The 25,235-nt window shown below is 37.8% G+C and overlaps 1 protein-coding gene, 2 long non-coding RNA genes and 4 other non-coding genes across 7 annotated transcripts; 3 read left to right on the top strand and 4 right to left on the bottom strand.

The window, feature by feature from the left end:
* The first annotated feature begins 15 nt into the window (after positions 1-15).
* Positions 16-3,845, top strand: LOC148724543 (uncharacterized). Its single transcript, XR_015990540.1, has 2 exons — positions 16-2,749; positions 3,419-3,845. It is a non-coding gene; the product is annotated as an uncharacterized LOC148724543 (long non-coding RNA).
* Positions 2,372-2,535, bottom strand: LOC148724544 (U1 spliceosomal RNA). The gene has a single exon (XR_015991313.1). It is a non-coding gene; the product is annotated as a U1 spliceosomal RNA (small nuclear RNA).
* A 2,998-nt stretch (positions 3,846-6,843) lies between the features above and the next one.
* Positions 6,844-7,010, top strand: LOC148724542 (U1 spliceosomal RNA). The gene has a single exon (XR_015991295.1). It is a non-coding gene; the product is annotated as a U1 spliceosomal RNA (small nuclear RNA).
* Positions 7,011-9,176: 2,166 nt separating this feature from the next.
* LOC148724541 (U1 spliceosomal RNA) lies at positions 9,177-9,332 on the bottom strand. The gene has a single exon (XR_015991310.1). It is a non-coding gene; the product is annotated as a U1 spliceosomal RNA (small nuclear RNA).
* A 1,551-nt stretch (positions 9,333-10,883) lies between these two features.
* LOC148724539 (uncharacterized) lies at positions 10,884-19,218 on the top strand. The gene is made up of 3 exons (XR_015990539.1): positions 10,884-14,258; positions 16,645-17,446; positions 18,303-19,218. It is a non-coding gene; the product is annotated as an uncharacterized LOC148724539 (long non-coding RNA).
* LOC148724540 (U1 spliceosomal RNA) lies at positions 14,098-14,266 on the bottom strand. Its single transcript, XR_015991292.1, has one exon. It is a non-coding gene; the product is annotated as a U1 spliceosomal RNA (small nuclear RNA).
* Positions 15,276-24,913, bottom strand: LOC111342647 (metabotropic glutamate receptor 3). Its single transcript, XM_088730011.1, has 4 exons — positions 24,231-24,913; positions 19,735-20,832; positions 18,356-18,787; positions 15,276-17,426 (listed from the first exon to the last, which is right to left on the bottom strand). The coding sequence occupies exons 1-4, from the start codon at positions 24,739-24,741 to the stop codon at positions 16,171-16,173; spliced, it is 3,297 nt and encodes a 1,098-aa protein (XP_088586137.1). The 5' UTR covers positions 24,742-24,913; the 3' UTR covers positions 15,276-16,170.
* Positions 24,914-25,235: the final 322 nt, after the last annotated feature.

Below are 25,235 nucleotides of genomic sequence, written 5' to 3'. Positions count from 1 at the left end.
TAGTATATAACCAATCAGCTTGAAAAACGTGTAAAGGGGCTTGCAGTCGCGAGCCATCATGCTTTAAAAAGGAAAAACTCAGCAGTAAATGTCAAACACACGCAGCGGGGGAAAAGATGGCTATGTTAGTTCAAGGTGTAGTTTACATGATTACAAGCGAATCGTCGAAGCCACAACACAGAGTTCCTGGAGCCGAGAAAGGGACGACATAGAAGACGACCTCAATTGTTAATATTTTACTGTTCATTCCAATTTAACTCTTTACCTTTTTCATCGGAACTAACCTCTCATAACGAACATTTTAAAGACGCAGAACGCTTTCAGAGACATTTCACTAAACTTAACTCGTTAATGTGGTAAAATATGACTTCTCATTCCGCCTTTCTGCCTTTCCAGTTCTAATCTCCTAGCTCCGCGTCCCATTTTCTAGGCTGTTTAAAGCCATCCTTGTTAGTATTGAAAATTGTTAGTATGGAATCGAAATTTTTTAACTGCATATCTTATATTCCTTTCTCAGTGCAGATATATAATATTTGTACCATAAAAGCTAGCTCAGAATTGAATTTTCCGGCTTCTGTTTGTGTACATAGGGTGTGTCAAAACCAAGAAGAGGAGAAAAAAAAACTTTAAACGTAAATAACCCATGTGTCCTTTTCTATACAAGAGTGAAATTCATTCCTCAGCCATGCGGAACGCAGTTCGAGTTTTGGAGGACAAAAAAATATTTGTAGGTAGACAAATTCAAGTCTTAGTGCGTGGGGTATTGGTAACTTCAGCTGTAGAGAATGAAAAATAAAATAGGCCAACTACTAACGTACGTAAGTTAGGCTTGCACGCCTTTAAAAGCAATGGCAGTGTCATCGAAAAATGTCTTTCAAAAAAGGTGTCGGTAACATTGTCTAGAATGTTCGATTCGGTTGAGATGGAAGGGAACTTTGTTAGAAACAGCTGAATTCAGCCTTGTCGATCAAAAATAATCAATTTTCTTTGTCCTGAATAATAATTAGCTTTCCTATCATAGTTCTAACATAAAAAATTAGCATGATTATTTGTTTTTGTGGAGAGACAGAAATATTCTTTGGGTAGCTTAATCAAATATTAGCTCAATCATGATATTGACAAAAAATTGAGATATTTGTAAAAGTTTATTCATGGAAACACCCCAGTGTGTGAAAATGATGTACACTTCAAAACACTCGCTCTCTTAAAAAAAGAAAAAACTCTGTTTAAGATTAAAAATAAATTTGGATAAAATTTATTCCCAGAGATTCGAAATATCTCTACGTGCAGTTATATTTCATTATAACTGGATCTGTGAGGAATGGAATGGAAAAAAATAAAGCTCTTTCAAGAGTGATTCTTATTTGCATAAATGTATGGCTAAAAATTTAAGATTTCTTGAATAATTTGTAAAGATATCATGCTAGGATTTCGTCATATGAGGATTTAAAGATTGTAGTATCTACTCTCAAGTTTGGTAGATGTGTGTTTTATCGAATATTTGAAGTTTTCCAAGAGTTTGCGGCTTTGCGATGTCAACGAAAAATCTTCCTACTACGGTGAAATTCAATTCCCTGTTCTGGGACAGCGAATGTCTAGACTCTTTGAAATTCATTTCGAGCTTTACATTCGCGTACGAGTTAGATACTAGAGTGTGGTTTCAGTTATTTGTACGAATCTGTGCGAAGTTTCATTTTCTCGCACTGCGTGGTGAGGAAAGTCTTTTCGAATGAGGACACCTGTAAATGCATTAACTTTTCTCAAGTCAAACGTTTGCGAAACTGAATCTTAGGGAAAATTTGTGGCCTTTCGTTATTTACTACAAACTCAAAATTGTATCGTTTGTATAGTGAACTACAAAGGAATGTATTTCATCGCATGGGGGTTAAAATGAGCTTGGAAAGAACTGTGATAGACCTTAATTTAAAGGAACTGTTTTGTTTGAATGGAAAAGTGTAAAGGTGCATGAGAGAATGCTTTTTACAGCTTTTGTATGTTTGAATAATTGATTTCAGGTTTCAGAAAGTTCTGAAAGAAAGTCGAAAAAAACAAGATTGACTTTTATGTATGCTGAATACCGATGAAAGTGAGAAATATAGTGATTTATAATCATAACCCCGTCGAAAATAGATATGAGTATGATCACGGAGATAAATGCAAGCAGTGTGAAAATCTATTGCAAGACATATTTGATGAAGCTCAAATGTAAATTGTGAGGTTCGAAATTAGCATTAAGGCTTCAAAGGCGCCTTGGTGAGGCGTTATACAAAGATTACATTGAAAACGAAAGAGGAGAACAAAGAAGGAAGGAGTGCAGGAAATAAAGAAAAATAGATAATGAGAGAGAGTTTAGGATTTAGTTTTGAATTGAAGGGCAAACGAGCGCGTACGCAGGTTCACCCACTAACAAAAATTGTGCACCGTGTACCCTCGTAGGGGTTCCACGCAGAGCAGGGCCCTTTCAAAGTGCAGAAAGAAGGCCCACCCTGGGAAGACTGCCTTCTTGATCACAGTCCTCCAGTGCATTGTTAGTATGAAGGCACGAGCAAGTTTCCCGCCTTTTATACCGTTGCTGTGGTTTGGAGGAAGGCGGGAAATTCGCATTGAGGCGATCATGTTAGCCAATCAAAGGCTTTTACTCGCGGTTTAGTGCTGCGAAGCGGCGCGCATTTTGTAAACAGTTGAAGGGAGTCTACAGAATGTAAAGAATCATATGAAAGAGGTCCTGCCGAGAAATATTTTTAACCCGGTGAGTGTAGATTTAGGAAGTTAATTAATCTGGAGATTGATCCTAATTTTAAGCACAAGTTTGCAAGTCTTGAATGTGCTATAGTATGGTTTCTATCAAAAAGAGAGTGCAAAAACAAATAAAGTCAAAGTTCAAAAATTAAAATTGGCCCTGAGTAACTTTGGTTTAATCTTTCATACTCTGTTTTTCTACATGAATAATTTATTTCTTTAGGAATAAAAGAAGAAGGAAAACAAAAAGCTTCGCTCAGTAGCAAGTTTCGTCGCTTAGTTTCAAGACTCGATGAGTCGTGTTTTCATTCGGCAAGACATAAAACAATCTTTTCATCAGTTTGTTTTCACTTATGTTTCAGTTTTCAGCGCCATCTCTCGTTTAATGTTAACACAGCTAATGTGTCGTTGGTATCATGGTATTGTCTTTGTGAATGTATGTATGATCTAGATGGATAACTGCATAAATAGTTAAAAAGCTTGGTCGTAACGAATAACACATATCCTGCGGCTTTCTTTGATTTGTTTTGCAAGCCGGTTAAGACGTTGTTAGCGAGTGTCCTTTGAAACATTAATTACTTCAGAAAGTTCGGGAAGAGTGTTTGGGACAATTAAAGCATAGGAAACACAAATGAATCAGAGAGCACAATCTCTTAAAGCTTATTATACACTTTTTCAGATCTGGATTCAATCAAACGTGACATCACCACCGCATCTTGAAAAGATTCCACGTACTGAAGTATTCATATCCTTTGTTCTACCCATCTCTTTGATCCAGAGTCAACAAGAAAAGGGGAAAACCGAGAAACACCAGACATTCATCTCGTGTCAAAAAGTACTTCTGTACCTCAAAATGCCTCATCTTTCATAAATCTGCATGTCTCTTAAAATGTTCATTGCTACCGTTTAGATTAGAAAGATGACTTTGGATTCCCGCTAGGTCAAGCTTGAATAATGAAGCTCTCTCTTGGATCACACATTGTAAAATACATTGTGGCAAAATGAAGTTGATCGATGGAAGGAAAAACTCCGGTCTTTCACAATTTACCCTCTGTTTTGTATCTGTTTTGTAAAGTTTTAAATACACAAGACGACTCTCCACTGTTTCCGGTCGATTTTATAGCTGCACTAGTCTAAAACAATTGATAGTGAGAAGATGGTCATAAAGAAAATGCCAATTCTTTGGTGAAATAGTATTACTTCCCATAAGTAAACTTTCATGTCAGTAGCTATTGTTACCCCTAGAAACGCCGAAGGGTTTGATATTTGGGTGATTAGAGAAACAAAATGTACGTGGTGACCCTATTTTTATTGCAATAATATGAATATATCAACAAAGTTGAAATGGTAAATTGGCCACCGTTACGATTGTAAAAGCTAACGTTTCGAGCGTTAGCCCGTCGTCGTCGCTGGAAACGTTAGTTTTTATAATCGTAACGGTGGCCAATTTACCATTTCAACTTTGTTGATATATTCAAATTATTTCGTTACCCCCACCGACGCAACCCCAAACAGTTTCTTTAGAAACTATCAGCCTTTATTCATTTCTATTTTTATTGCGACTGAAATAATTTTTAGCCAATCAGGGCTCGTATTTCTACCTAGTGATTTGAAATCCGGAGGGGATTCAGAGCCACCTTAATTTTTAACTGCATCATAAGGCTTTGTGATACGGTTATTACGGTAACCTGTTTTGTCTGCTTTGTACATGTGTTAAGAAAAGTTTATTTTCTTGTCCGCGTCCAGTCAATAAAAGTCTGGGAGCACATGAGAGTTTTGTAGTATGTTCCAGTTTCATCAAGGCAGTGATATCGATTTTAAAACACTTTTAAAATCACGCTGATTTTTTACCTGTGTTTAATGTCGCGGCTCAGCTGCCGACATGTCACTTGCCTTTCGCACCACTGTCAGTTTGATGAACGAATGACAAAGCGTTTCAGAAACAGATTTTTCTTGTCGATAAAGGCCTATGATGTCCATATCATACACAAAATAATACATGGCTGCTTGTAGAAATGGAATTTTTTCTTCTCGTGTTCAACTGGATATTTCAATCATTTGCCGCTGGGTGATATCTGCGCTCACTCCGGCGTGAGATATTGTTCTTGCTACTCGAACATATAATTTATATCTCCTCGCCACCGTGGAATATCCTGTATTCATCTTTTCAAGGCTTTGCAAACTTTGTGTTTAAACGCGAGAGAAAGCTGTCTCTATTTCATCTCTCCTCTTTTAATATGGTTAACTAGTATGGCCGAAAGGAAAACACGTATCTTTAAAAAAAGAAACAGTTTTTTTTCACACTAAAGAGATGCAAAACGACACAAAGACAAAGAAGGGGTCTTCAGGTTAAAGCACTTTGTAATTACGTATTGATAGAGTGGAAATCAAAGCGTGCAACGGTCCTGACAAAGCATCTTCTATTAATTTTTTCCCCTCATTCCTGCAGCCGATGATAAAATTTTTCCTAAAAAAACTGTGTAACTAGAACTTATCGTATAAAATAATATTCCCTTTTTACCACTAGATGATGGATAAATCATGTTGTGCGCAGATAGATTTCGAAATCAATTTGGAACAGCTCTGACAACAATAGGACTCTTCTCAGCAGGACATCTGAGAAATTCACATACATTGTTCTCTCTCCTTGTTGAATAAAACACGTATTACCCAATTGTATCTTTCCAGTCTGTACGGGCAGAGAGCTAGCGTGATTACGTTCATAGAGCAATAAATTAGGGCATGTTAACCTGAAACGCTTTCGAGCTCAGATATGCACATGCAGAGAGGTTTATTTTTAAAAGTTGGTTAGGAATTTATTGTTGAGAACACGGTTTTTAATAACGTTTGTGCTTGCCCCATACAATCACCATACTTTTCTGAACCAAGCAGTACCACTTTTGTCCATAGTTCAAATGCGTGAAATATCTTCAAGTTCTTCCAATCAAAAGCAACAAATTGTAGCTTCAGAACTGTCTTCTTCTGTTGCCGCAAAAATCAAGTTTGGAGTTATAAAATTAAAGCTACGAATCAAATTCATTGAGTGGGCTGGAATCAAATGATTTCTTTTTAGCTCTTAACTGACGATATGATGAAGATATAATCAGTAGGAAAGTGATGTTATTAAAGTAAAATAATTAAGATTTCCAAAACGTTTATTCAAAGTTTTCATGACTTTTGCCAACAGCAAGAGGATATCAACTAAAAAATTCCCATGAAATAAAATGACTTTTAAAGACAGATATGTACGAAAATATTTAGTGTCTATTTAGCGCCCAAGTTAACAAATATTAAACCATTTTCCTTTTGTGTATCTTTTCGCCATCTGCTTGGAAAAAAAAACCGCTTAGTTAGTCGCCATGACAAAAATTGACAGGAATTCTCTCTCCAAAATACAGACACCCGCGATGAAGCATTTAGACCTTGAAGACTGAAAACAAAATCATATACCAACGTAAAAAATCCAAGAAGTAATGTTAAGCAATATGCAAACAAGTATACAATAACGAAATGCCTATACCAAAAGTCAAATTTGGTAAAATATCTTGTCTTGTATGCCTAATCTTTCTGTTGAAGTTACAGAAGAACTTATGATAGTTTTGGCAAGAGATATGTACAATAAAACATTTTTCTCCATTGACAGTCGTTTAGTATGTTTCAGTTTCGATTTAGGCCTTGCTATCGATTTTCACCCAACTTGATTCAAGCACATTTGAAATTCATATATAGTTGTATTGGTAAATGAACACAATGTTATAAATTTACCTAGAAATCATAAACTGGAGGTACAGTGTGAGCGATAGCTCTAATTCCAAGATTTCACTGAACTAAAGCGACTCCTTTTGAACATCTCTAATTACGAACAGCCCTTCACACACAGATAGGTTTATTTTACCAAGCAATCCCGTGACCAATTGGCTCCCTGAGGCGGTAAGAGCAACTTATACACATGCGTACGCTTTTTAAATGCCCAACAGCTCAGTTCATTGGGCGTTTTGCGTCAAATAGAGACCTCTCCTTGGAAGCATACGGTGTCAAACGAAATCCCATACAATTGCTGCGATTGCCAGTGTATAAAAGGGTGGCGTAAAGTGCAGTGTTTTCATACTTACAGGGCACTGGAGCTACTGTGATCAAGAAGGCAGTGCTCCCAGGTTTCGGCCCCCATTGCACCGAACGGAGGGAGAGGCCTGCGTGTTCTCCAGAACTTGGGTGCACGGTGTGCAATTTTTGTTATTCGGGCAGACCTGCGTACGCGCTCGTAGGCCCTCCAAAGAAAAAAAAGAAGTTCTGAATACATACACGATCTTAAAGAGGCTCTGTGATTGTGTCATCTCATTTATTACAGGTACCAAGTCGCCATTACAAGAGCACTATCACAATAGGTAATCCATATCATAGCAATTTTCGCTAGTATCTGTCAGTTAAAAGACATGTAGCGTCCTCTTTGACTTATGATGTTTCAGTAATAGGTTTATAGTGATATAACATGCTTTTCAAACCCTGGAACGTCAACCATCTTTCACAAATGTGGCCGTGAAATTGAAACGTTCGAAATTTTAAGCGAAAGAAACTACCCAATTGTCACCTTTTTGGGGAAAACGACATGAATTATCTCATAAAATGAACTGAAAAAAGGGACGCTTTAAGTAAGCGTATATAACGTAAATAGATAAATACAAGCATCCAATCACATATCAAATCTGAGCATAACTTTTTCATAAAGATCGGCTTGATGAGCGTTTTTTAAAACGAGAGTTTTATCCTCCTCAAACAGTTTTCAGGTATTTGGTTCAATTTTTCTCGGCCGTTCAAAGATGGTGCTTGGTCATTATATCGGAAAGAAAATATTGCTGGTTCACTAATTTGACTTTAGTGATAGCCATCTTGTCCGCCTCTTTGTCGCCTCGGTTGTTTTGTCAGTAGTTGTCAAACCAAGACGTCAAGCAGTTCCTGATATGAAATTGTTAAAAACAAAAAATTCAAACCATGAAATTGAATTCTATCTAAATTTGCTTCAGTATTGAAATCTTGTATAGACATTAGTTAGCTTCTTTCGAGTTTTGCTGATCAAAATCTTGAGTTTCGAAATATGAAAGTTTATAAAAACCCTAATTGCGAAAAATAGCGAAAATATTATTAGCGCTTTATCTCTCAGAAGTGATTAACATGTAACTTCTCCCTTCAATAGCCATATATCATCCAACAAACAGGTAATGAGAATACTCAAACTCATCAGATGGTAGGTGTTATCTTGATCTAATACGAAATTCTCGCAACTGATTTGGAAGAAAATGTGTCGCAGCTAGAGAGGAGAATTGGCAAGCGGGTCCTGGGAGTTAAAATGGTAATAAACATACATGTAAATTGATGAACGAATAAAGAAACGAGTCATAGGAATCAGTCGTAATGTTACTCTCGTATAGATGAAACTCAAGCAGGAATGTTACTTAGACTTATTTCCCGTGCACGAAAAGACCTCTTTTGCTCGCGAAAATTTGTACTTGGGTCTTTTTCCTGACAGACCTGAAAACGAGTTTGTTGTCTTGACTGGTAACTCAAACGAACTAAACCGGAACCGGGCAGTCAAAAACATATGGGGCTGATCATTTAAACAAATTCTAACTTAGGCTGCGTTTTTAGGTAACAAATGGACCTCAACATCTCTACATAAATGATTTTTTTCTGAGACAGTGAGTGATGTTTTTTATCGGTAACCATCTTAAAGAGAAGGCTCGTTATTTCTCTTGCCAAACGCTCGCGTGCAGTCATTTTTCTTCGATTTTCAATGAAAGGTAAACAAGCGCGAGGCAGCTGTTTTTCCTTATTAACGACAACGATCTTCAAGTAAATAAAGCTCTTAGATGAATCGGCTGTATTTCCGGCAACAAAAGTTAACATTATCTTATTTACCACATTGTTCAATTTTTATCGAGCCTACCAGTGATGTGTTTTTTAGCACCGCTAAAATGAAAGAGAATTGCCTTTCATTATCTTTCGCGCTTTCTGTGAAAGGCAAACTAAACACGGATGAAAAAGTAATTTTTAATCGGACATACTAGCTTTCGCTCTCAGTAGCTCTCCCTCGTGCTTACACGTAAAAAAAAGGTTCCGCACAATTTTTCCGGAAGTGATGTACATGTATTGACAGTTTCGCTTTTTCGCCAAAGATAAAAGCCAACAAAGGTTCATAAAGCCATAAGCCAGAGTTTTAAACTTTTATATTCTCCCTGCTGTTCTCCATGCATTTCCCATGGTTTCGACAAGGAGAATTTGTTCAACAATCAAGAGCTTTTTTGGTTAGTGGATATTTCCTTTATTCTCGTGAACTTGATGCTTGATTTAGGGATGATTCTGTGAGGCGATAAAGGAGTACGAAATTAAAATGCAAATAACCGACCTCTCTATTTTATGCCACCTATGATGGGGTTAACTAGCGAATGCGCAAGTCAACCCGGTCACAAACAAAAATTCTGCACCCGACTCGCTCGGCCTGGAGCGAACGCAAGGTTCAGTGGCCCAGAGTGCAATGCGCCACCTCGCCTTGGGAGCCCTGCCTTCTTGATCACAGGGCTCCTGTGCACTGTAAGTTTGAAGGAAAGTGGAGCAGGAGCGGGGCTTTTATAGCTACAGATACTGACAAACTTACGGTGAACATTGTACGCAAAATCTCTTTAAGCCAATCGCCTCCCACGTTTGAAATTTAATACTTTTAATTGGCAATGCTATTATCACTTGCCTTTTGTTGTTTAGGGTATAAAAAGCCTTCATACGAATTAGCTTTCAGCGGGAGATCAATATTTATTCCCTCGTTCCATTAATATTGCTACTTAAGTCTTACTCTAATTTCAATTAGGTTTTTCTTATAGGAGATTTTTTCAGTTTAGTGGTCATAAATCTGTACAGTTCTAACCTATTTCAACCCTTGGTTGTTCTTAATTTCTCCAATCTTGAAAGCTTAAAAATTTTTACGCATTCTCCCATAGAGTAGCAATCTAATAAAATAATGGAAAATCTGTACGGTTTAATGATTTCTAGCTGCTTTTTCATACTTTCCCATAAAGTTAGGGTGCTTTGATTTCTATAATTTTTCTCTCAAAGAGTTTTTAGCCAATCAGATTATGAAATTAAACAGATCAATTACATCAAACTGCGGAGTCTTATGTTTTTTACATTCGAGAAGATGGCCTTCCGTAGCAGGGATCCATATTATTAACGTATTTTCGGTTAGCTTGTTAATGATTTTCGTATTTTTTTCATTAACATTTCACATTTGTCTCCCAAAACTGAAGTCTACCTTAAATAATCTTTTTGCAATGTACAATTACCGGAAATTGGTAAATTTGATTTGCAGATATCCAGTGGTGCAATAGTAAACGACGCTAAAAACACTTTCGTGTATGATAACAATTCTATTATGAGGTCTAAAATGTAATTTGAATTAAAAAGAGGCCTAAAAAACTAGCGACGAAAACCATACTACTTTTAAGAGTATTTTCATGCTCAGTTGTTTGCAATAGCTTTGTTTGCAGAAACTGAGGAAAAACTAAAGGAGAGGTTTTAAATTTTTTTTTCTACTTTTAAGAAGGATTTTTTTAAAGAAATATATTTGTATGGGTGACACCACCATGCCAAAGATCTGAACAGGAGTCACTTTCAGATGGATGGATCAGTAGATAAGGAAAAATATATTCCAAAGCTATAAAATCATGATCCGTCTGAAAACAACTACGGTTTAAAGTTTGCAATTTGCATGAGGATCAGCTCTTCGAGAAAATAATCTTTTAACTCCAAGGAGTGATTGAAGATAACTTCTCCATGCAAAACCCATACATTATCCAGCAACCAGGCAATGACAATTACTCAAACTGTCGGTTAGGAATTTTATTTTGATCTAACACCAAATTCTCTTAACTGATTTGGGAGGAAATGTGTCGCAGTTAGAGGGAAGAATCAACAATCGGATCATGGGAGCTATAGGGTTAACGAGGAACTCATGGGATAAAATAACTGATGATGTATGAAAAAAAAAAAAAAGAGAAATGTGATGAAACAAAATCAGTGGCGGAACTACGTTTGTATAACAGAAATGAAAGATAGCTCATCTGTTTTCCAGCTGCCATAGTTTCAGCAGGTTGTTACAACTGTCCAGCCAATCGCATTCCTGTTAGCGTTGTCCATGGCAACCAGGGAACCGAAAGAAAAACAGATTTCGTTGTAGGAACGACGCAACCTGCAGATAACACCCAGGCATGGACACGATAGTTTATATTTTTTCCCTCGTCGATAACTGGCTTCACGAATGAGATACAAACACTTATTTGCCTGTAAGCTGAAATATTTTATTGTAGGGTGTCGGTTACTGGTAATTTCTCTCAATTTAACCTTTTAATGTTGACGTGGAGATGAAAAATATGGATAACATCTAACATCAATCTAGTAATTCCACTAAACTATAGATCTTTGCACGTAGATAAAATGGCCTACTGTATCAAAAATTTTACTCGAGACTCGTTCATCCTTTAACTCCTAATTTTTCCTCATTTGATTTATTGAACATAAACTTTAGTTGAATATCTAAGCTAACCTACATAATCCTGCACTTTGACAGCAACTAACAAAACCAAAAGAACGAACGACATTAAAATTTTCCATTATTCTTTTAATATTCTTTTACCTTTACGTGGAAGTACTATGTGCTTTGAGCGAGAAGAAAAACCTTTTATTTGTAATTAATATTCAACTCGGTTGAAGCTTTAAAACGAGAACGTCTTCTAGCAGAAAGAAGTTCAAATCGATATTTAAAATGGTCGCTACTTTAATTTTTAATAACTTGAGGGCGATGTGAGTTAAAAAATTAACATTCATTTATTGTCTTCCTCATCAGTATAACCCAAAGCATGAGCCAAGGTTATATTCTAATTTATAAAACCCGAGTGAAAGAGCCTTCATCGCTCAAAGTTCTAGGCTCGATAGAAATTGCGTGAGTTCGTCATCCCGTCGAAGACTAACTGGAACTTTTGTGTTTTTTAGGCAAATAATTTTCGCGACTTAAATTGGACAGTTTGGATGATAATAACACCTGTTATGTTAATCAATGTTTTCATGTTTGAGTCCTTTTCATCGCTGGATAAATTGAGCTCTATAATTTTTGGAGTTTAGGCTGCTTTTTTCTTCGTTTGCAGTTTCTGCGCAGCAGCAGTTTTTACATTTCAAACATATTAGTCCTGCTGGTGACCAGAATTTTCTCAAATCATATCACTTATTCCCTATTTACCGTAGTTGTTTACGACCATAAAAGTAATAATTACGCGGGTAAAGATTGGCGCAGATGCAATTTGTCATAGAATTCTCCCGCTATGATAAAAGATTAAAAAAAGCTGCTTCTCAGAATAATGCAGGCAAATGTCGTATTCCATTCGTGGAAAGCTTTAGCTTCAAGTACCTAAATTTGTATTTATTTTAAGAGGCGCTCCTGACAACATTGGCGTAAAATTTCAAGCCATGGTTTATTGTTCCTGAGCCTTAGAATAGAACAAAATTTGATTTTAATGTACGTACTCATTTTCAGACACAAAACCATTTCTTCACCTCTCTGTAAACTTTACTGTTGAAAATTGAGAACTTAAGAGATTTTCTATTCAAGTAGACATTTTTTCATTGGCGTTTTTTGTTTACAGATTTTGAATTGATTTTTTTCTTTCGGCGCAAATCGAGTGGAGCATGCATTGAAAATAATTTGTTTTTCAAACGATTAGAAGCTCTTTCCTGATTGGTTAATATTAACACCAAATAAGGGCTAACTGTTGTGTAAAAGAAGCCGTTTGATTGGTCCTTTGTCAAACGGTCAATAAAATTCAACTGAATTTAAAAAAGGCTGACCACATTTACACGAAAGTAGAAGAAAGAAGCAGAAGACAAAATTGTGTCATCATGACAAAAATTGATCGCACCATTCTAGAACCGATTTGAAGTACATCGTTTGATTTATATCTGTAAGACAAAACTTACCTGTAAGACAAAACTTCATTTCGATTATTTAACAAACCTGAGAGTGTTTGAACAACATAAAGCACCTACAGATATTATTTTCTTTAACAAAAAGCATTACACAATTTGTTTTAGAGATATAAAATTTTTTTCCCTTTTTGATGTACACCGACTGAGTTCTCGCTTGAGTCATTGCAGATAAAGTATAGAGTTAACAATAAGTCCTATTGAAAGACACAAACAACGTCTGCGTGTAGTATATTCATTTCAACTATTTTTATTCCAGAAACAGTAAATCGTTAAACAAACGCTGAATTAAAACAAAAGAAAACCGATAAGCCCAGATAAAAACAGCTTTCCTTTTTGGAGCTCAACCTGTCTTGTTGTTAGTTAGTAACTTCCTCAGCAATAAACTTTTCCTTCTGGTTTAAACGCTGCGGACAAGAAATTTCTTAATTTGATGCGGCTTAAATTTGTTTGAGTTTTCCATTGAAACGACTCAAATTAGACAAGTTAATGATATTGATGTTTGACGCCATGAATTTCGCTGTTTGTCGACAGCAGGTGCTGAGGAACTTTGGGAGCGTCTTAAATTCCTGTAAGCCTTTTGTAGATTTTGATCACGAATCTAACCAAATTTAGGTGACGCATGGAAAGAAATCATCGAACTTATCGTAAATAGCTGGCATGTTAATGGAGAAACCATAACCAAAAAAAAAAAAACTGTGTAGTGTTAGCCTATGCATATTTCATTATGTTTAATCACTTGAGCGCCGCTGCAACGCATTCTGCCGGGCCTCGCTCATACATATTTTAGAAAATTGGAGAGTTCTTAATTTTCCAATTGGAATACAAATTGCCAAGCCTCATTTTACAAAACTGACCCACGGCCTTTTTGTATAAAACACCGAAAGCAATTTTTTTTAATAAATCGTACGACAGGTGAATTCGTCAGTTGATGAGTGAATACAACAAAGTATTGTGTCAATTCTCCTGGAGCCAAGGCTCTATAAATTTCCTTCAAAGAATAGAGAAAATCGAGCAAATAATACGAAATCATGATTTACATTAGTTGTATATTCAAAACTGAGAAAGATTACTATTAAGCGAGGACCAATTTATTTAAAAGAATTCAAGTTGGGGGAAATCCAGTTTCTATAGGTCTTCTCAGATTTGACTCGTTTAGTTAGGCCTTTCAATTTTGTAGGCATCATTCTACATTACACATGCAATCCAATATCTCACTTTATCGCATGCCGTAAGATAACGTATTTATTAAAGAGGTAACTAAGTTTGTTTAGGTCCTAAAGAAGCCAAGCGCAGTTGATTAGATATTGATTCTGGTCATTAAATCCTTCTTTTGAATTGGAGGGCCAACGAGCGCGTACGCAGGTCTGCCCAACTAACAAAAATTGCACACCGTGCACCCTAAGAGTGGGGAACACGCAGTATTCAGCCTTCGAGAAGAGTGCAGTGAAGGCCGAAAACTGGGAGCACTGCCTTCATGATCACAGTAGCTCCAGTGCCCTGTAAGTATGAAAACACTGCGCTTTTCGCTGCCTTTTTATACCCTGACAATCGCAACAATTTTATGGGAGCACCTTTCAAGCCATATGCTTTTGTTAAATTTGAAATATGTTATTAAAACGGCCAATGATCTCAGCCGTTGAGTCATTTTGCAATGTTTTGGAGAACTACGCATGTGTCATGGTTGTTTGACGTGGGGAGTAGTCTGTCACGTGGTTAGATCATCCCATAAGTGTTGTTGTGACGAGTGCTAACCAGCTGTTAGCGCCTTGCAAGTGATAAAACAGAAGCCAAAAGTCAGTTGTTCGTCAGAATCCAGAGTGTTTTAGTACGGTATTTGCATGTTTGAAGTAAATAGCTGAGAAAGGCCTATTGTCATGAGAGAATCATGTGATCTTTCCGTCTTGAAAACTTAAAGCTTAAGTCCAATTTTACTTGTATTTTTCTTTTGCAGTTAGTTTTTTCCATCTTGTTTCCTCTGTTAATTTATTTTGTTTTCAAAACCATTTGGGTTGTTTTGTATAAACAAAACACCAAAAATGAGATCTGTGATGAAGATTTTGGCAGCTACTTCTCGAAAGTTTATTTTGTTTTCTGGGGCGATGGAAAGTTTTCGATCATTGAAAGTAAACCTTAAAAAATTTATTTCAACGGGGAAAAGAAACAGGATCGATTGTAGGTGGAATTATCCCACCTCATCAAAGATAAAATCGAGAGACAATTATACAGTTGGAAAAGTAATATTATCAGAGTCAATGGAAAGAATATCTAATCCAATAACGCGGAAGATATTTAGCGTTTCCTGCGAGGTTTTAGACAAAAAAAAAAAAAGAGAGAGAGAGAAGCCCCGGGAACGAATGTCTGTTTCACTGACTTTGTGAACTAGACCCATTCTTCCAACAAAGACATGATGAACACAGCCAGTAAAAACTTATCTGAGAAAACGACGTGTTCATATGTTCACATGTGAAAAGAATTCATAACAGTTCATAGAGTTAGGTTCATAAATTTAGGCATGATAGGACAACAGTACTGAGTTTTATTAAACTTCGCAAAGTCCTTTTATTCTGTTTCGAGTCATTTTCGAACATTTAGAAATCGAGAGCCTTGCAGGATGTCTTACCAACTTGCCGACGAGAAGTTAGACCAAAAGGACAACTGAACTCCTTGAGATAAAATGGGCACAATAGTGACCAAATAATTTGGATATATCAACAAAGTTGAAATGGTAAATTGGCCACCGTAATGATTACAGAAGCTGACGTTTCGAGCGTTAGCCCTTCGTCGGAGCGTTAGCCCATTCGCTCCGACGAAGGGCTAACGCTCGAAACGTCAGCTTCTGTAATCATTACGGTGGCCAATTTACCATTTCAACTTTGTTGATATATCCAAATTATTTCGTTACTCCCACCGACGCAGCCCCAAACAGTTTCTTTCGAAAGTATCAGCCTTTATACAATAGTGACCAGTTTAACTGAAACTAAAGCCGGAGCCAAAAATTCCGTCACTTCTATAAGTTGCAGAACGTTTTAGGAAAATATATTAAAAATGCGCGGGTCTAGATCTGCGGGAGGATGGCACTAGAATAGTTTTCGTCTTAACGCTGAACAGTTGAAGTGCTTTTCCTCCCTTAAATAATGGCGAAAATAGGAAGGACGGCAAGCCCTCTTTGTTAGACCTGGGACTCGCGTACAATTTTCATCAATTAGGAAGTCCATTGCTTTCAAACAAGAACTCAAACCGTAGAATCCCTAAACAAAGAAAATCCATCTCAATTAAATTACATTATGCTTTCAATTTTCGGCACAATTTTTTTTTTTTTTTTGATCCAGGTACGCTAGGCGACAAACTTTTATAACCCGAATATAATTATAGTCAAGAATTGGATCTATCGATTAATTTTTTTTTTCTTTGTCACTGGAACGAAAAGACAGATATTTTCCTCTTTCTCTCTTGTCCAGTGACATGGCTGGTCTCTGTTTGTTCTCTCTTGTTACCAGTCTCCGCATCAAGTTTTTCTTTGGGCATTTGACTGGATTCCTCTCCTTTGGCGGGAAGCGCAGACCCGCTGTAGTCTGCTAAATCGTCGCAACTTAACACTTCGTCCTGAAAACGAACTAGAGATGTTTTTTTCTTCCTCGTAACGATCCCGTTACCAGGATTTTCGAGGCTCTCTGATGTGTAAGGTCTTCTTAAGATACCACCTTGACTACCACTGGTTTTCTTTCTGGGAACAACTTTCGTGTCTTTGCCTTCATTGATTTCAGTTGTCAGTTCGTCTTCGAAGTGCACCATAAAAGTATTCTTCACGGGCATTATTTCACAGTTTTCTTGTCGTTGTTGTGACTTAGCAGCTGTAATTGTCTCCTTTTCTTGGTTTTCTTTCAGTTCTTTTTCGGAAAAATCTTCAAATTCCTCAGTCTTTTTCGGCAAATCATCGTTCTCACCGATCGCAACGTTTTCGTTCAGATCACGTGCCAAATCAAACTTGGCCCATAGGCCTCCCCATGTTCCATCTTCGTTGGGAGTCAGAGAATTTTGCCTGCTACACATGTACTGATCACTGATACTGCTGACCGCTGGCGTGGGTGTGATCACTCCTAAAGTAATGGAGCTCACAGAAGGTCTCATGGGAATGTTTTTGTGCGGTCGGAACAGCATAATATAAATCTTCGGTGCAAAGATACTCACCCAGGTGAGAGTTCCAAGAAATATGAACATGAAACATGAGATAACTGTTCGATACCACCCTGAGGTACCCATGTACGACGGAATATAGACAAAGACGGTAATACATAGTGTGGTCATGTTGAACGCAATCAATCTTGACTCGTTATAATTCTGTGGCACTTTCCGCACAAGAAAAGCTTGATAAGTGCATACGACGACCAAGCCTGCGTTGTAGATAAGCCACAAAGAAAAGCCAATGTGACTTCCACTCAAGTTGCAGATAAGAGAGGCATCTTTAGAGGCCTTAGAATAGATTATTTGCGGAAGAACTGGAGACGAGGAACCATATACCCAAGCAACGGTGAGCGCGATCTCAGTGGCCAGCAGACATCCTAAAATAAACATCTGCCAGTGGTTGCCAAGGCAACCAATTTTCCCTGTTCGAAGAAGTTTCTCGTTGAAAATCCTGGAAACTCGGTTTGTTCTGATGAGAATTGTGCCTTGGAAAGAGGAAATGCAGGTAAGGGAAAATAAAATAGTTTGGTATTGTACAAGATTCTCTAGACTTTCAAAGACAGGGAGACCACGTTCTTTTTAAGGAAAAAAGTTAAATTAAATCAAGTGAAAAGTTACCTGCTGTGATAGCGTGCGAGCAGATTCCCATTATGAGCAAAGACGCGCGTTTTTCCTCCCGTGGGTGGATTTTTAGACGAATCGGGGAGAGGTTTGCGGGGATCTGGCACTACAACAGACCTCTCACCGTCTCGCGTTCTTCAAGACCTCATTTTTTCCTCCTCATACTTGCTGAAGCGAACAAATTTTCCGGCTCATTGTATCATCTGCTTCCATCTTTTCTACATGAAGCCGGTGTTAGAGCATTGCGCACCCTTATACCACTATACATTGCCTGCCTATTTAAGTGAAGACTTAGAGCGTGTTCAGAGACGCGCGCTTTTCCTAATTTCTCCTGGTCTTTTGCATCATGACAATCAAGTTTTGTATAGTATCCGATCTTTGGAAGACAGGCGCGAAGAATAGTGTTATAAATTCTTTGACTCATTCGTATCTCATTCTGCGCATAAACTCCATCATCTGCTACAACCCAAGAACATTACCAGATACAATTTTTTAGAATTTTTTTGTTGCCAAAAATGCGCACCAATCGTCTCACGAACACATTTATTCCATCTATGTCCAATCGGTTGAACTTTTATGCTTAGTTTTTTTTATAACCATGTTATATTACATTAAATTGTTATTTTATAAATCTGTATACATGTATAACTTTAACTTTTGTAAATTTCATGCAATTCAGCCTTTGGAGGATGCAAGTTTGAAAATATTTATAGACTATACGTCTGTCTACTTTCCCGCAGGAAAAGCTGAAGCGTTAATAACGAGGCAGTGACGCAATAGCAACAGTACTTACCAACTACCAGCACAAAGCACAGCCCAAACATAACTGGAAGAGTTCTACAGGTGACGGCCGAGGGCTTGGCGATGTATGGAAGAGGCGTCACATAGAATATTGCAATTCCCAATAGAAGAAAGTAGCATAGTTGTCTGCTAGCAGCTCGCACCACTGGTGTAGCGCGAAATTTTATAAACACAACGCCAGTGAATGTTACAATGGCCAAACCAAATGATGAAAAGAAGACAATGACGACTGCCCAGGTCTCATCCCAGTGGAGATAGGCGGCTTCGATGGGACTGCATGCTGAGTGGTCAGCGGTGGGCCAAGTTCCTTCCGGGCAATACGAACATTTGGTCATGTGTGACGTATTGGTAAACGATTTCCCTTCGCACTTTGCACAATCCCAGCAGCACTCCGGGAACTGAGATTTTGGAATCTTGTACTCGCCTGGCATGAATGAGGCAATCAGCAGTTTTAATAATAATCATCTCTATTGAGGAAACTTTTTCATAACAAATATGGTTTTCAAAAAGGACCTCGAAACTAGATATATATATAGTAGAAACAAAAAAGCAATAAAATTGCAAAGGGATTATGGCGTGAGAAGAGAAAGTTATGGGGTGGGAAGAGAAAAAAAACGTCAAACGGTTGGGGAATGGATCTTTGACTAGTGATAAAGACACAAATTTCGAACTCTTTTCGGTGGTCCAACTAGATTAGGAGAGAGTAGATAACGCAAAGATATGGAGAGAAATTCAATTATAAGAGCTGAAACAGCTTTCCGCTATTGAAGAAATTAATTCCAGGTGTTGAGCTCAAGAATATTAAGGTTGTTGGTGCAGCCTCACGTAAATTGAAATTTGAGCAAATAATTTGAATTTGCTTCCGTAATGCTTTCTTTTCTTGCTTACAGTCCTTTCGTACCCAAGGACGTTTCGTAATCTGACAATTCGTACCCAGCTTGGACTATTTCGCACCCAGTTAGATAAGTCAGTTTGTGCCCATACTAAGAATGAATGTTTTCCTTGTTGAGTACGTTTAAAGTAAAGCCAGTTTCTTTTCTTAAAAAGAAACACTATCCGCCGGTTTATCTAGAGTTTTGTTTCTTCGACGTTTATCTCTAATGGCTACGAGACCACCGAATGTAACTTGTTTGAGTCGATACGAACCGACACATCTCCCGGGTACGAATCGTCTGAAATTGGGTAAGAATCGACTGAGAAGGAAACGATTGGATACGTTTCCTTTGCCTCACTGAGATTGCCCAGTGGGGAATTTCGAAGAGTCTCCATAGCTAGTTTCAGATGGCACGAAGTGCACGTCTTGCGTAAACCTTTACTGAGCTACTTAATTGTAAAAGACTTAAAATTTAAAGACGAACCGCACACTCATACCTTTCCTGCAATGGGTACTGCAGATTGAAGCTGGCAATGGAAAATCAGATCCGTGCTGTGAAATTATCGATAAATCAAGCTCTAGTTTAGACTGACTCCACGAACCCACTTTCGTATATTTGCTGCTGTCTTTGCCCAGGTAATAAACATCATAGTGCCCTTTAGTACTGCCCTCTTCATTGAAGAAGATGTTTTTTTGTGAATATCCTGCAAAAGATACATTTTGAATGAACTGTGAAAGATCCCGGATGTCCACATCCATCCATTTCTTAGCGCACGTTTTATCGTTGCAGCCGAGCATTGCGTGCAGCGCATGCGCGACTGAAAATACCGCATCCATTATGTAAGCGACATACCCGTCGTGGTGAACTTCCGATTGACACCGTTCAGCGCTTTTCTCACTACAAATTAAACTTTTGTTACATTCGGAAGCCCATGGATTTCTGCTGTTGTTTTTCTTGAGAGTTTCCAGGAAGTACGCGTCAAATGTTGGCATGGATTTAATTGGAGGCCTCAAACCGATGATGGCTTTGAAAATATCACTGGAACCTCTAATCACTTCTGTAGACCCAACCCAGCTGTCAGTTGCAATAAACATGTAATTCCTTAACGATTTAATTTTTGCTTCTTGGAAAAAATACACAGCATCTGGAAATTCAGCATAAAGAATAATAACTTTTGCTTGCGAAAATTGTTGGATCTTGTTGAAGATTTGAGTCATTTCATTTCGACTCCCTTTCCTTGAAAAGAGTTCGTCGACTACTACGCAGATCTGATCTCGAGTCGTGTCATTCTGGATCGTCTGTTTCAAAGCTGTGACGCCCGAGCGGCCGTATTCGTTATCCGACGCTAGAACGATGACGAAATGCCACTGAAATTCGTGAAGAAGGGACGTAACTGCTTGAGCCTGGAAGTTGTCCGAAGGTACCGTTCGGTAGAAGTACTGGAAACGAGACCTGTCACTGAGAAGACGACTCGTTGAAGCGTAACTAATTACAGGCACGTGGAAAAGCCCTGTGAGGCTTGCCGTTGCCATGGTTACGCCGCTGAAGGCTGCTCCTACGATAGCTGCTGTGCGATACTTACTTGAACAGCAACCTAAACAAAAATTACGAGTTTTAACCAAGAGCAATATCATAGAAACTCGTAGAAAAGACGAGTTATTCTCGCTGTAAAAGCAAGCTAGAACGAATATTTGCTTTGTATTAGTTACAATTCTGTTAGAGAACCGATCGAATCTCGAAACAGAAATACACAAACACGAGGGTGTTAAGCCGTGAGATTAAAACAGGGCCCAGGTGCGGGATAATTAGAACTAGTGCTGAGCACGTGAAAACAAACAAACAAAGTAGGTGTAAAAAGAGCGGGAAAACGTGTGCTAAGCGCGATAGTGCGAGCAGTCGGTGAAATAAGCGGGAAACTAACGTAAAAACGCGGGAAAGCCAAGAAGAATGGAGGGAGAGGCAATGTGCGAAACTTCTCAGTTTCTGGTTCAGATTCCGATTAAATTTGCAAGCTAGACGACGAATATGTCTCGGGAAAAGAAGACTACTGGGTCTCTCAATAATTAATAAGGCTGAGCAGAAAAAAGTTAAGTTTTCTATGGTTATATTCAAATAGTTATTGGAGTATTCATTTTGGAGTCGTACAGCGAAATAGAAGCAAAGTGAAGTTTGCTCGGAATTGAACGGTATAAACATTCTATTGCCAGCATTAAACACCTGCTTTGTCTAGCCAAGGAAATAATGTCTAAGATACCGTGTATTCATCTTTCACAAAATAATAATAAATTTGAATTGCTGCCTCTTCCTTAGATCTCCTCAGTTTGTTTTTGGTTACTTCACTCTGTCGAAAGATAATGATAAGTTATTCTTCGCTATGGAGCTCTTAAATCGAATCGTACATCAATATTAAAGTTCATTTCTAGCTACGAATTTATCACCGCTAATAGCACTGGGATGCTTATTAAGGTTAAATTCAATATTTAGGCCGAATCATTAATTTCCGATTTAATTTCACATTTGGTGATTTTTCCTTGTCACATGTCGAGTTGTGTCACATACGAAACTGTCTTGATGCAAAGGAGGTCATTACAAAACTGTGTGGAAAAACAACTTCGTTTTTATGTTCTGATCGTAATTCTTTGCGGCTATTGTTCTATATGAGAAATTTCATAATTTATGAAACCTCTCCATTACAATTTAAATACCTCTTAGTCCTTGGGCACTAATCTGAACCGATCAAAATAGTTTGAACGCCAAGACAAAACAAAGGATTTCCATTGAAAGGGTCTGTTTTCCACGCATGCGCAAAAGAGTCAATCTAACCTTCTGATGCTGTGGAAGCACTGCAAGAGGACAATGACCATAGCGAAATACTCGAAAAGCTGAAAACATTGCATATATTCATGGGCCTCTCGATGTATTATTCGTTAAAAACTGATTGCTTCTATATTCTAACTAAGGACGAATAAGCTATGTAAATGCGGGAAGCTTTCACTGCGGAAAGCTGCATCAGATATATCCAAATTTTGAAAGTTTATTCTTCAATTAAACGCGTATTTCAATTAAACACGTTTTATGCATATGACACTAGCCGCTCGAAAACCAAATTAATTTTTCATGGAAGCAATTGGTAGAGTATAGTATGGCCACAAGGCCATACATTAGCCATTCTTTTTAGATGTTATGACCTATTTTTCGTCATCTAGGCCAGTTTAAATTCGTTTCAAATCCTTCCTTCTTCAAAGAATTTCTATATAATTTAAGGATAAAATATGTGTCTGGTATGCTTTAATTTCAACTAGCTGGAGTTTACTCCGGTTTTGATCAACAAAAGCATACAAATTAACAAGGAGTTTGCATTTCTGATGAGCTAAAGTTTTGCACGGTTTTCAGTCGGAGTATTCTTCAGAAAACGCGCATTGTTTCTACTCTTCGAAGTCGATTCTAAAACTGATCAGTTAATCTCGTAATTAAGTTTTTACTCATCTGGAATGCAGAAGAGGACGTGATATTTCTATTGAGGGGATGATTTGTGAAGTGCTTTCAACACATTTTACATTCGTCGTCTGAGTATTTATCCAGCTTGGAGTAAGCAAGAATAACGAAATTAGTCAGAACACAAATTCCTCTCAATCTTATTGATTGAGCAATACTTGGAAACTGCAAGGTATATAACGAAAAATATTAAAAATCATGTTAATCTGGAAAATGCCTGAAATTAATCTCATCTAATTTGCTTTGTAAGATTTAAGTCACTTCTCGGCGACCAAACACTTGGCATAGAGTCCGTAACTTTCATTGCATTTTACTAGAGGTGCTTCTAATTCTAAGTGGTATACTTTGGGGTTTCGCATCGACAGTTTCGAGAGTGGTTGACAGGTAGACTCATGATAATATTTCAGTATTTTTTTCTATGTGTTTTTCTGAGAACGGAAGCCACAATATGCTGTCGGAAAAAAACTTAAATTAAGATTTCGTCCAATGCAAACTTGTCCACGAACGGGGAACTCAAAGAAATTAAAATTGTCGAAACTTGAACAGATTGAAAGCTCTGTCAGTTTTTGAACTGACTTGTGTAGCTGCTCTGTCGTGGCGTCATTTTCAAAAAAAAATTAAAAATGAGCTTTCACTCGGCGTATTCAGTTTGGCCTTCATTTCTGTGGGATCTGATGTGGGGTTTGTGATCAGGCCACTTAAATTACATAATCCTTGCTAAAACTTGACATATCTCTCGGTTTGAGGTTTTATGCAATAATCTATTATATTCCAGCCTTGAATGAAAAATAAAGATAGGTGTTTTAATCGCAAAAGGCTTCGTGATGAATTTTCCCCAAGATTAATTACAGTAATGAAAAACCACCTAACTTTTTTAGCTAACAAAGGCAAAACATTATTTTTCTTTCGTTTACGAACCCGCTGCGTTCGTACTTTCCTGTAGTTTGAATTTGATTTTGAGAGACAGAATTTCATTGTTGGTATATCGAATTCGAAACTGAACTCTGTCAATTCTAGTTCGCGAGCCAAGCAAAGTAGAAACATGGGATATATTGCTTATGTACACAACTTTTAAAGTTGGTCCTCTGTGCGAGAAACGTGCAATGTCAATGGAAGCCGGAGATTGGAAGTCGGAAGTTTTCTAAAAGCTTTTTCCACGTCTTCGTTGTAGTTAAAGCACGTTTATAGATTAGATGGCGTCTTGAAATACTGGACGCGACAGAAACTGTCACTAACGTTAATACAGAGCAAATAAACGAAATGTTTGACTTCAGTGGGTCGATTTATCATGATTCCGAAAGCAATTTGTCGACGTTAGGGTTTAAAAATTATCCGGCGCGCTAGCGGGTAATTTTGTTTACGTGTAAATGATATTGAATAAATTGCGTTAAATAACGGAACTTTCTTCGATATTTATCAGAAGATGTAATTTGAATGACTAGATTCAAGAAATAAACTAAACTCTAGCAGCTTTCAGCCAACATCCATAAAACAAACCTGACACGTCATCATCGTGTCCCTTCAAATATTCCTTTCGTGAAGACGGTCTGTCATCGACTTTAGGTTTGTGTATTGAGTGATTTTCGCTGGAGGAATCCACGGCGCAGTGAAGAAGTTCTGAGGCAATGTAAGCGCTCCTGATAAAGTCGAAACTCAAGCTTTCCATGATGGCATAATCCACACTACCACATGTATCTTTTATATCAACTCCGAGAGTTACATTTGGTAACAACGTAGAGTTTCCATTGATGAGGTCTACTGCGTATAACATGGCTTCTACCCCTTTGAACCCGCGTAAATGGAAGAAGCCTTGGCATGACGTATTGCCAGGATGCGGCGAAAAATTGGGTGAGAAGTGAACGGGTATTAAGCCGCCAATTATAACATCACCCGCGCTGATAATTCCTGTTTTTAACCGTTGTTCAGAGCGGGCGGATGCGGAGAACGAGAAAATCGTCAAGACTTGAGTAGAGATAAGAAATTGGAATATTTGGAGATGTACCTTCATCACTGTTGCGCAAGGTGGAGGAACTGCTCAACTTTTACTCCAGCTTTTACGCTCAGCACTAGCCACCCCCGTTATCGTTCTTTTCGGTTCTCGTCTGTATAACGCGCAACCTGAGCAAGGTCTTCCTGTTTAATAGCACAAGTTTGTTATTTCAAGGAATTGACATTTTATCAAGTGATCATTTTATCATCGGGAGTGCCTTCTGACACCATCGGGCTTTGTTTAATTAGAACATGACAGGCAAAAAATTGGAATCAATATTAAAAATAGCGTCACATTTTCGATTTAATTTAGCTCTTTCACCTGTTTTGGATGGGTATGTTGTGCGCTTGCGCGCTCGTGTGGAGGAGTTTTCAGAAAAACTACAAGTATAAAATATGCACTGTTCATAAAGATTTCATTGACAGAAGACAATATTCAACGCGGAAACTAAACTTTGTGAGGTGAAAAGTTGCTCTTCCCTTTACCCCCATACCTCCTACAACTGGCTGTTT

This window comes from Stylophora pistillata, chromosome 8 (assembly GCF_964205215.1).
Source record: "Stylophora pistillata chromosome 8, jaStyPist1.2, whole genome shotgun sequence".
NCBI lineage: Eukaryota > Metazoa > Cnidaria > Anthozoa > Scleractinia > Pocilloporidae > Stylophora > Stylophora pistillata.
Note: the sequence above shows the minus strand (reverse complement) of the source record. Positions and strands in the feature narration are given on the sequence as shown.